We start from the raw sequence: 12,140 nt of genomic DNA on the forward strand, positions 1-12,140 counted from the left end.
TTCTTTCTCTTTTTTTTTTCCCCACCACTATTTATTTCTTTAATGTTACGATTTTAAGGAAATTGCTGAGGTTAATTTTAGCAGGACATCCTTCTGTCCCAGGATGAGTGTTGGGCTATTCCTGCATCCTTAATTGTAATAATGTTTTCACTGTATTAGCAAGAAAGCTCTATTACTGGTGTTATGGTCTGGGTCTGGCTGATGAAGCAGCTGTTGGGAGCCAGCTGGATCCTAGCAAGGCAATTGGGGAGAAGTGGGAGGGGGAAAAAAAAATCACCTGAAGGTAACTAAACTATGTTTTTTTAAATTGGAAAGGTGTTGCAGCAACTCCTGCTGCTGCAGTCTAGTGGTTAAAGCAGGAATCACCTGCAAGGAGATGAACAAATCTTGAAGTGTTCGGGTATTATTACACAAAAATGGTACGTAATTCTGTTAGTCATCAGCTGTATATTTTAAGCAAACCTAAAAATAGCAGCGTTTGGTGGTCTCATTTGTTACTATTCTGCTATGCTAAGTTCCTCTCTGGAGTGAGTTGTTCATGTCCACGTGGGTATCGCACTGATTAATTAGTGTGCTGCGTGATAGGGCTGACACTTTATTTCTTAAGGACAGGGTTTTTACTTAACTTTAGTTGGTGTGAGTGCTGTACCGGTGGGTCATTTTGCTTTGCAGAAGGATTTTTGCCTGTGTTGAAAGGCTGCGGTCCTGGGGAGGGTTTCTGGCCCAGGGGCCTGCTGAGCTGGGGCAGAAACGTGGCTGTTGGGGGGTGTGTGTGTGTGTGACACCCCAGTGCATTGCTGCAGCGAAATTCCTTGTGGCTTCCCCTCATCCTTCATTGTATCAGCCATGCTGGAAGTTGGGGTTTTTTTGCTGTCTGAGGGCTGCTTATTTGGTTGTAAAGTTGCCATTGCGAGAGACAAAAATCTTCCTTATGACAATGTCATTAAAGCTTCCCACTTGGAAATTGGCCCTGTGTTTTGCAGGTACTGTTGATAGCAACATTCTCCCAGGGAAAGAGCATGGCTTGTCCCATGGGTTAGTCACATTATTGCTTATGGTGGCTTTCTGCCAAGTGTGGGGTTTTGGGTTTGGTTTTGTTTTGGGTTTGGTTTTTTTTTTTTTTTAGGCATGGCAGACTCAGCTCGATTTGTTTTGGTGCTCTGGGACTGGGAAGAAAAAAAAAAGAGGAAATACTGCATTGCATTGCCTAAATATTTTTTGTAAATGCTACTAATGGTGGGATTTGTCTCCTTTCCCGCCTCCCTCCTTGATAAAACAGCCTGGAGTCCTGATCCTCTTCCAGCACCGTACCCGGCTGACGGTTCCCGGTGAGGCCCAGCATTCCGGCAGAGCCACGGTGGCAAAGGAGAGCGGCGGTGGCCGACGATGTTCGCCTGGGTTGCCGCTGCGCTTCTATAGCGTAATGCACCAAAATAAACCCCCGCGAGGTCCCACCCAGGTACAAATAGAACGTATATCTAATTCAAATCCAGCCAATCCAGGGGTATAAACAAAGCCCCAAGCCCGGCCTCTCGCAGATTAATTACTCGCACTGGTCAATCACATTTAACCCGCCTAATCAGGGCGCGGGCAAGGCGCCTGGCCCTGCCTACCCCTGCCTGCACCTCACCAATCGTGAGCGGAACCTCCTCGCCGGCTCAACCAGTTTGTAACTGGGATGTCGAGGACCCTGGGCTGGGCCGGGCGTTGGGCTGCCCCGGCGCGCCGGGCCAGCGCTGTTTGGGGCTTTATCCCAACAAAAATCCAGCCAAAAACCGGCAAATGTGGAGTTGGGGTTTTTTTTTCCCAGCTTGCCTTGAGCAGGAAGCAGTTTTTAAGCATTGCCTTTCAAGACTGATGCTTGTTAAATAGGATTTTCTTCTTTATGAGTGAATGTATATAAAGAAATGCTCTGTAGTGTTTAAATAAGTGTTAAATCCCTGAAGTGCTGCTTCCAAACGCCCCTCTGCCTGCTTCATTCTGGACCTGTGACTGAAAACGCAGGATCAGACCCTCAGCAGTCAGGCCTGTGACCATTAAGTAACGAGGAGCACGTCTATCGCAGGCAAACCTGCTCCTCCCTTTCTGGTTTTATTCCAAGTCCTTTCAGTCTTCATCCAGGACTCAGGAATTAGCTGGAGAAATTTATTTTACGAAGGCATGATTTACGCCAGCAGAACCATATAATTTTTTTGTTGTTATTTAGAGAGGAAGTTGCTGTTTGACGACATAAATTAGCTCACTTACAGCTCCTGCCTCTCTCCTTTTGCTCCGTTGATACTACTGTTGGTGTCCTATGCATGTGTTCTTTGTCCAGGTGACGCAGTCAGAGCGTATTAAAAGTAATTGAGAGTGTTTTATGGGTTTATTTATTAAAAACAAAACAAACACCTTAGGCAACCGTAATTAAAAAACTGGGTCCTTGGAACTGACTGGGGGTTGTGGTGTTTGGGGGGTTTTCTCTCCCCACCGGCTGTGGCTTTGCTGTAGCGATGCCAGTGCCGAGCTTTCAGCAGAGCATCCCTCTAAAAAGAAAAAATAAAAATTAGAAAATGGGGTGCGTGCTGGCCCAGATATTTCTGGCATTTTGATCCAATAGCCTTCAAGCAGTAAAATTGTGTTTAAAGAACCTTTTTTTTTGGTTTGGTTTTTTTTTTTTTCCCCCCAGAGGGGCCCGATCCTGCTGCTGACGAACCGCAGGAGACTGCTTTGACGAGGGGCTGAGCTGCTTCCCCCCCCCCCGCAGACCCCCCAAAAAACGACGTGAAGGGGCGGGGGGACACACACGCCGAGACCACCTTACCCAGCAGGTAACCCCGCTCCTAGCGGGGCGGGGCGTGGCGGCGAGGGGGGCGTGGCGTATGCAAATGGACTGGACCGGGGAGGGAGGGGGGGTGGTGGCGGTGGGTTGGGGGGGGGCGGGGGACGTTTCGCGTTTATTTTCTCCTGCCCGGCCCGGTGTGCCCCCGCCGCCGATGCCCTCCCCGCCGCCGTCCCGGGGGTTCCCGGTCGGTGGGGCGGCGATCAGGCAGCGCGTTGAACCCCTATGTGTCGGTGCCTGGCGGGGTCCTGCCTCCGGAGCCCGTGCGGGGATGTCTGGGAGACCCCGCGCCGACTGCTGCTCAAACATCACGGTGAGTTTCTTACAATGCAGCAATTTCGCTTTAAATCGCTTAACTCCGCTACCTGCGGCGGACGGCGCGGGGGGGGGCTCGCCCCCTTCCCGGGGCACCGGCTCGGCCGTCTCTTCCAACCCTTCCCTGCGCCCCGGCCCCGTCGGCCCCCCCACCCCCCCCTCCACCCCGGCAGCCTCCCGGTGCGGCGGCTGCGGGTCACGTCTCCGGAATACAATGTACCTCCCCAAAAGCAGACGTCGCCCTCCGCACCCCACCACCACCACCCCCCTACACCTCCACACACACACCCCCACCACGGCCGAAAAAGAGGGGGCGCTGGCGGCAGCCCCCCCCCCCCCCTCCCCTCCCTCCCTCCCTCCGCCGGTCCCTGCTGTCTCCGGGAAGCGCCCTGCTCCTCCCCACCTCCTCCTGGGCAAGGCGGGGAGCGGGGGGGCTCGCGGAGAGGCCGCCGGTTCGCCCTGCCGTGACTCGGTGTTGCTGTCTCGGTTGCAGAGCTGCCGCTGGCCTGGGTGCCCCCCCCTCCTTGCCCGCCGCCCCGGTCCACTCCTCCTCCTCCTCCTCTTCCTTCTCCCGGGGAAGAGGCAGGGATGCCTTTGGATGGGCCTGGAAGCGCAGGCAGGGAAGGGAAAACGGAAGGTTTTGCAATGTCAGGATGAAAAACCTTCATCGTCGCGGTCGCGACCAGTGTGAGAGCGAGCCCACAGCTCTGTGAGCCCAGACCGCGTCCTCCCCGGCTCCCTTCCCGGGAACCCCCAAACTTGTGCTCTGGCCTGCTGCTGCGGAGCAGAGTTCATCCCCTCGGCACTGATTTATTGACGGGAAAACACCGTGCGGGGGGATGTTCTGCTGGGAAAAGTCACTACGTGGCTTTTGGTATTAAATGGGTGCCTTACGCTGCGTTACACCTCCCAAGTTTTTCCCCAGTGCATTAAAAATACATTAGCTGAATAAACTACAGTTCGTTGTTCTTCAAGTTCTCTTCTAGTTTTCATTTGTCTGCCGCTCGCAGCTGAATTTCAAAATGTATTTACCATTTCTATAGTGTTTTGCCTTTGCCTTTTTGCGTGAATGAGTTTGAGCTTGTGGTTTTGGTTTCTGTGGGCTCTGTAGTTTTGTTGATACTCACATACAGCGCAGCGGCTCTCCTTTCCGGGTGTTTTTTCCCTCTGTTTGTTTTTTTTTAATTTCATATATCCCGCCTGCCCTCGTTCCTGGTGCCGGTTCAGTCTCTGGATGCCCAGACATGCTGTTCACTGTCCTAACTTTTTTGTTTTGCTGAAGAGAAGTAGTTGAACTGATGCAAGGGATATTTGACCCAGAGGGAAGCTGAGGCATGGGGGACTTTGAGGTCTGTCTTTCCCCCTGTCCCCCAAGTTCAGGTGCAGCAGGACTCGAGTGTGGACTTGTCATGTGTGATGGGCTGTGGCCGAAGCGGTGCTCTCAAACAGTATTTCTGTGGCTGTGGTAACCCTCAGAGCTGCCTGCACCGTGCCGGGTGTATGAGGGGCACCCCCTCGGCTGTGCCAGGCTCAGGACGGGTGTTTGACATAACGATGTCATTTTTGTGCTGTTTCCTCATCCCCTCGACACTTTCTGTTTACGTTTGAACACTAAAGTATTTAGCTTTTTTGCTGTCAGTTCTTTGATGCATAAACTAATTGTGCTGCTTTTTGAATAATAATTATTATTATTATTCATTTCTAGAGTGAGAGGACAAGGTAATAAGGGCAACTTTACCTTGGTTGTTACCCAACACTGTTTGTTGTTTAAATTCAAAATGATAAACAGGTGAATGATCCCTCTCAAAACACGCCAGCAGCCAGTATTTCACAGTAATGTATCTGTTGATTTTTACAAATCGTGTCATTTATGATCACAACCCAGCCCAGCAGCTGCTGCGCTCTGTCTCTGAGCTCCTGCTGCTGCCCCAGGTTATAACCCCGACCGATGTGACTATTGGAACTGGTTGGTGTTGAGTTGCTGTCTCTCGATTCTTGGGTTTCTTCCCTCTTTTTTAGAAAGAGTAGCAGGGGGTGAGGAGGGAGAGCAGCATTCTGGCTCCAAAAAGAGGAGAGGACTTGATCCCTCTTGGCTGCGCCTTTAGGGCTGCAGCTCAGGCCCATGTGGCTTTTCCATGAGTGCTCCTCAGCAGCAACTGAGGTCCTGCCTTTTGCCACATACTATTTTGCTGCTTTGGTGCTGATCCACTGCCTTGTGCCACCTGGGAGCTGGAAGTTCACCGCTTTTTCTTGTGAACGGATTTCTTGTAGCAGGCAGCTAGGAACGCTTAGACGAATCGATGCTAAAACATGGTAGCCTCATGAGTTTATCTGGATCTGAATTAAAGTAGCATCCCCTGTCTGAAAGCCAAACGTGTTTATTTCAGAGTGCTAATATGTGAAATTTTACGTGATGTGTTTGTCTCATCTCTCCTTGTCCCCTGCATGCACATACAAAGCCTGGCTAGGATCCCCTGAGTAAGAGTATGGAGGCTGAAAGTAAAGTCTGCTGTAAGTGTATATATTTTTTTTAAGGAGCTGGAGCTTTTCCCTAGAAAATGCAGTTTGTACAGATTCACTATTCTGTCTTCCAAAATATTCAGCCTTTTAGATATTGGAGTAGAAATGCAGTAGCCTGAAAGTGCACGATAACTGTTCTCTTTCTCTCCAACAATATATTTGACCAAGTCCTTTCTCCCCATCACTTTCATAAAAACCAGAGGGGAAATCATCTCGAGGGTCCGTCGTGCATGAAAGAAATACTTTGCACCAGAAAACGTTTTGGTGACAAATAAACATCCTCCGTGCCTGTGAGCTGACGCCTCGCTCCTGCGATATCACCTTCACCCTGAGACTCCTTGGCTTTACTGGGAATCTCTGCGGATGAAAAGGATTCGCTTCTGTGCCTCGCGTTGCAGGGAAAACCCTAAAGAATACTGTATCCTGCAGGGATTTAGTCCTTAAATACCTCATGAAGTCTTTTTTGAGTAGAAAGAGACTATTTCTGTAAGTCTGGGGGGAGCATAGAGAGAGTGGCAATGTTTTATGGGGGCTTTATGCCGGTTGTCTTGTGTAACGTGTTTCCCGTTGTGTGGATGAGGCTGGACTTTCAGAGCACTTTCCTCTTTTTCCCAAGGAAAAAAAAACTTGAGAGGAATGGTTTGTGACTTGGCATTTCTTTCCACTTAGCTTTTCACAATGTGAGAGACTTAATGCTAAATTTAAGTCCCTATAGGAAAGAGAAACATTCAAAATAAAGCCTCAAAATCATCGCATTAGCAGAGTAGGATTTTTCTCAGTAGTAGCTAAATTTCATCCTGTAGTAGAGTGGAATTTTTGGTTTAAGAAACAGGCAGATTGCCATCACAGGCATGAGCCGCTCTGTTGTGGCACTCTGGCTTTTTACAGGTATTTTGGTGTGCAGCTTGATATTTCTGTATGAGCTGGTGAGCTTTGAGCATGTGCTCTTCTGCTGTCTTTTTATTTTTATGTTTTATCACCCTTTTTCTGCTATCTCATCAGAATGGATATGTTAATGTCAAAACACATAGCTTTAAAATACGGCTGTTGGCCTGTGAGCGGCATCATATTCAGTCTCGGTTCTGTTTCACTTGCCTTTTCCCTCTGACCATAATTTGGTTACTAAAACAGCGCGGCTGGAAACTTGTCCCTTAATTCCTGGGGGCTTCAGGGAGACGAGCTGTGAGACCACAGCTGGCTAATAGTTGAGTTTACTGGGACTTCTTGATTAACAGCCCCGTAATGCTAAAAGTTAGCATAGGCTAAGAATAAATGCAGCATCCATCCTCTGCAGGGTTAGAAATGGTTCCAAACCTGCTAACGGAGTTTGAGGCATGGAGGAGAGGGGACGTTTTGGATGTTTTCTGCCAGAATTCACCAGGAAAATAGCGACACGTGCCAAAAATCTCCCGTGCGAACAGGGCTTGAGCTGTCCCCATGTCAGTAATCTTATTGGTGGTGTCGGCAGAGCAAGTGATTGCTATGGAGACTGAGCTATCGTTTCATCTCTTGAGGTGGTCCTTCCAGCCCAGGCCTGTTGGCGAAGCCGAGTGGGGAAAGCTTTTGTTCTTCTTGCCTGTTCCATACCTGCTCTGTAAATAAACGGAGGGCTGCAGCATCCAGAGCTGTTGGACAAGCACCTCTCGCCCATCCCGGCGTAAGCAGACTCCAAAGACGACTCCTTCACGTTTCCCCTTTTCCCCGCAGCAATGTCTTCCTTTTGCAGAGAGTTTGTTTCTTCGAGTAATCAGGGAATTACGTTTCCGTTCTGATACGGAGCCCAAGGAGTGTTTTCGTAAATCAGCTACGGGTGAGACTGCATCTTTCCCTATTTGACAATAAAAGAAGCGACTCCAGAAGCAAATCTTCCCTTCCCTTGTTTGTGTGCAACTTGCTCTGCCTGTGTTTGTTAGAAGTTAGTTTGGGCCACAAAAAGCCCCTCTTTGGAGCTGCTGCCCTGGTATGAAAGCAAATGCCTCCGCCTTTGCTTGGCTGTCTGTTGGCGTCCACAGGCTGTCTGTGTGGAAATGTTATTTCTTTGCCTTTTCTCCAGTAATGCTCGATGTCTTTACCGTTTCTTGAGGAATATTCGATGTTGTCTGTTGGCTGCAAGTTATCTGTGATCAGCCTTGTCTCTAACTTGTGGCAGTGCACCCTTTTGGTATTCCCTGTAGGAGCTTTTTATGGGGAGAGGGAACCGTGGAGCAGGTGGTAGATGACGAGGCCTGTCTTGTCAAGGTACTAACGAACTAGACAGAGGTAAGGGTAGCTTTGCTTCTGACACCGAGCCGGGCTCGCCTGTCTTTGAATACCACTGATAGAAGAAAAGGTTACATGAGACGGTGTGTGTAGCATCCTGTGCCGCAGCATACGCTCCCACGCTTACTCTTAACCCAGGCGAGAGCTTCATTTCCCACCTACGGGGACTTTCGGCTGTCTGCCTTGCCTCCTGGCCCAGATGCCCGGCCAATGTGCAGAAACCATTACTGTCTAGATCATACCGGCACCCCAGCAAACCCCAAAATAACCCTCCAGTTTTATCCTCTTAGCAAAGAAGGGGAAACTGTGACCCAAAATTTCTTAGTCGAGCTTGGGTTTTATACGTAGCGTGGAGTTGGGATGTGGTTTGGGTCTCCGTTACAGTACGGATTTGTCTTGAATATTGCTATTTGAGAGCTGAAATATTTCAAAATCCTCAAATGAGGAGTTAAAGCCACAGTTGTGCCAGAGCAATTGTGCACTCCTGGAGCTGGTGGTGGTGTGTTCATGCAAGCAGGAGCCTTGTCTTCCTCCAGCAGAGCCCTTTTATCCTTCTGACCAGCGGTGGCTGGACAAGGACTTGCCAAAGCTTGAAAAATTCCGTTACCTGTTTCCCGTAGGCCCGAGCTTATTAGGGCGAAAGATACCTTTGTCATTCCTTGTACTCCCCACGGCTGCGTTCCCCGTGCAGTATAAGAGCTGGAGCTTAATAACAGTATGGTGACTGGCTCCAGATAAATACGAAATGACAAGGGCTGCCTCTGTTCAGGGCAGCTCTGTCCCCCTGTGAACTTCCTAACGTTTTTCCTTTGAGCCCTGGTTCCTCTGCCCACTCCCCCCCCCCGCCCGCCCCACCAGCCCTTGCTCCTCGCCTTCTCCGGCAGCAAATTGACCTGATTTTTGTCGTTTTCATTGCTGTCCGGAGAGAACTGAAAATCAGCCGCGAAAACAAGACTCTCCTGTGGCTAATGGGAGCAGCCATGGAGGCTGTAGGACGGGCTGGCTGCAGGCGGAGGGCAAAAATACTTCAGTTTACATTCAGTGCGTGTTTGAAAGTTGTTTCTGCTACCATAAGTAGTTGAAACATTCATTGTGGTTTTGATGAAAAGGTCATAGATCTGCACATGATGATGCATTCACCTGCAAAAAGCTGGTTTTGCTCATTTCGGACAACAATTTTTCAGGCATTTTCTGAAGAGAACGCTATGCAGTTGTTGGAGAACTTAAGAAAAGTGTCAATGTTTCGTGGGCTTTTTTATCAGTTGTCATTAAAACTGGTTGCCACTGAAGGCTTTTCAGCCAGCCTCTGGGGAGATACTATGAGCTCAGACCTGTTTCCTGATAGGACTGCATGTAATTGGGTGTATTTCTCCTTTTTGTCTTCTTTCTTTCTGAAATTTGCTCCCCCTAAAAAGAAAAAAAGAACCAGCACCCCACTATCATATTAATTGGCCTGGTTTTGTGCATCTGCTGTCGGAGGCATGGGACTCATAAATCTGTGTTGTGGAAGAGGCCTTCCCTCCAGGACGGAGCTGCCTGCAGCCATGGGGAGGACCTGCCTTCGTGTCTGATTTACCTCTTCTGCGGACCAAGGTCATGCGGCTGTGAGGGCTGTCGCCTTTCCCTAGCAGAAAAATATCTTTATGATATGCCGGACAACAAAACAATGAGTGATGTCTGTAAGTTTGAACCAAAAAGCAGGCCAGAACAACCCACAACGGCTGCTCGTTGTCTAGGTAAACTGGGTGTTTCTAGACTGGGAACAGCGTTTTTCCTCTGCATGGCAAGTGTTTGCCGAGCTCCTTCCCCGCATCCTCTTCTCCCCTCTACAGCCCCAGAAAGTTTCCCCCTCCTTCCCCGAAAAGCAAGCACTTTGCCTCCCATTGTATTCCTCCTCCTCCTCCTGCTGCGGTCGAGGGAATGCAAGTCTGGAAATGATTTTGAGCAAAAAGCTCCAAGTAAATCCTGCGCCGTGCAGGGGGAGGGGAGGGCGGGCGGCCCAGGACGGTGCAAGTCCCCACTGCTGCAAGGAAAACGGTTCCCTGACCGAGAAATTGGATGTTTTCCGTTGACACCTCAGGAGAGGGCAGCGTTGGGGAGTGTCCTCGGCACAGTGTTGTCTCGTCCCTCCTGCCCGTGCAATGGGAAGGGTTGTCCCGTGTGTGAAAACAGATCGAAGATGAGTGAGTTACAGTGACGTGAGATAAGAGGAGAACTTTCTTAGGTGGATTTAATCATTTTTGGAGTAATAGTTAACCTAGAAACTGTATGCAAATATTTTTACTTTGTTTTTAACCGTGCTCCCATAGGAAGAAATGTCCAATGCTGTTCTCGAGCAGCCCTCACCTGCAGCTGCTGTCTGTTTGTGAATTGAGGGAGGCCGACAGCCAAAATCTGGGGTTTCCTCCTCTTTCTACTGCTCCCTGCGCAGTCTCAGTGGGGAAGTGGGGAGTCTTATGCTCTTGGATTCTCTACCTATAAAAATGGAAATGGTGATAAAGCGGTTTAAGCTTTGGGTGCGCAATTAGGAATGCGGCTTTCTGTTGTTGAGAATAATTTCCCAGGGAAGGAGGATGTAAGTGCAAAATCACTTGTTTATGAGTCTCTTGCTTTCACTACTCAAGAGTGTCTACTAAAAGAGTTAGAAAATCGTTTTCCTTCCACATGTAATCTTTGTAGCTTAAAAAAAGAAGAAATCCCTGAAGGAAGGTGCATGGACTTTGGTTCCTGCAGGAAGTCAGGGCAGGGGCCGTCCAGCTGTTTGTGTCTCGTCCCTGCGGGATGGAGAAGCAGGCACGACGCTCCTGTTACACCCACCCAAAGGGCTGGAAATGAAACAGAAGCTTCCTGAAGCTCAGCAGCTTGCTACTGTGATTTGTTCATCTTACCCGTGAGAAATAAGAAACGCAAAGTGCCCTGAAACTGCTCGGAGCATTTAAGGATTGGGCTGATGCGTGGTTCTTAATGTCTGCATCGGTACAGCACCAAACGCTGAAAGAAACACAGAGCATGGTATTTATCTGGATATTTGAAAGCTAATTGTAATGGAGACATCCTGAGGAGCATACAGGATGGGATTCTACGGTGCAGTGAGAGACAAGTGTCTCCGCAGTTTCTTACGAGAATACTTAATGTAAAAAATGTAACCCCCGTCACCTCAAATTTGTCTTGTTTACTCGAGATTCGTGGGATTGGAACTCCTGGAGTCTGTTCAAAAATGTGATAGTCACCCCTTATGTAATAAAAGATGGGTTTTTTTCCTGTCTATTTTCAGTGAAGCCTAAGGAAATTGGGCACTCCAATTTCAGGGGAAGTTGGAAACCTAAATTCCTTGTGGCTGGAATGTTAAAAGTGCTGTAATCTCTAAAATGGGTATAATATTACCAGTGTACTTCACAGCACGGGAGGAATTTGAGTTTAAGTCACTGCAAAATGCTGCAGGCTCTTTAATGCTTTATGTTTCCATAGTATTTTGTCACAGAGAGCAGTTGCTTTTTAAGTTTTTTGCTAACTTCCAGATTATAGGAAAATGATGACAGTCAAAAACAATTATAACTTGTTTATTATATTCCTGGGTTTATATTTCTAGATAGTCAGCTGGAATATAATGTTTATAAATCAGTGCATCTGAAAACTTCCAATTTAACTATCAGCTGCCGTGGCTGATAACAGAACCGCTAAAATCATCAGCACAATTATTCAGACTAAGCATCAATTTCTAGAATATGCAAACTGGGGTTTTTTTTGTTACAGGAGCGGCAGAAGATGTTACTGGGAGCTACAGCCAGAGCGTGTGTGTGAATTGAGCTATATGGGGAGCTAATTGATGCACCCCTCTTTTGAGAACTACTTACTCCTATTTAGGGCAGCATACATTAACCAAGAACAGATTAGGCCAAGTAATTTTAGAAGATATACACAGACTTGGTCCATTTCTGGGAAATTCTAAATCTCCTTCTCTGTCCTCTAGGTCTTGTGCAATTAGATGCTTGATTTGTTTAAACTCTCTTGCTGTGCTGCAAGAGCTGCTGCTTTTCCTGCAAGTTTTAGGGCAGGGTATTCCTATCTTAACCCTTTAACTGAAAATAAGTGCATGTCCAATCCTCCCATTTCCAGTTTTCCCTGACAGGGGAAAGTTCAAGTTCCACTTGGAAGAGACAGGCCTGCAAATGTCTTAAAACAGCGCAGGTTGCTTTTGATGTCATCTGAAACAGTGACGTGTACA

At 48.3% G+C, this 12,140-nt stretch overlaps 1 protein-coding gene across 6 annotated transcripts in view; it reads left to right on the top strand.

Moving 5' to 3' along the window:
- The first annotated feature begins 2,495 nt into the window (after nt 1-2,495).
- Nucleotides 2,496-12,140, top strand: part of BICRA (BRD4 interacting chromatin remodeling complex associated protein) — a 39,961-nt gene continuing 30,316 nt past the window's right edge. For 5 of the 6 annotated variants that reach the window (XM_075021355.1, XM_075021357.1, XM_075021360.1 and 2 more), the window contains exon 1: nt 2,496-3,134. In XM_075021355.1, coding sequence (XP_074877456.1) covers nt 3,047-3,134 — 88 coding nt within the window. In that variant the 5' untranslated portion in view covers nt 2,496-3,046. The remainder of the gene's footprint in view (nt 3,135-12,140) is intronic. The other variant, XM_075021359.1, reaches the window with a different exon arrangement.

The sequence above is a fragment of the Buteo buteo genome, chromosome Z, assembly GCF_964188355.1.
Source record: "Buteo buteo chromosome Z, bButBut1.hap1.1, whole genome shotgun sequence".
Lineage (NCBI taxonomy): Eukaryota > Metazoa > Chordata > Aves > Accipitriformes > Accipitridae > Buteo > Buteo buteo.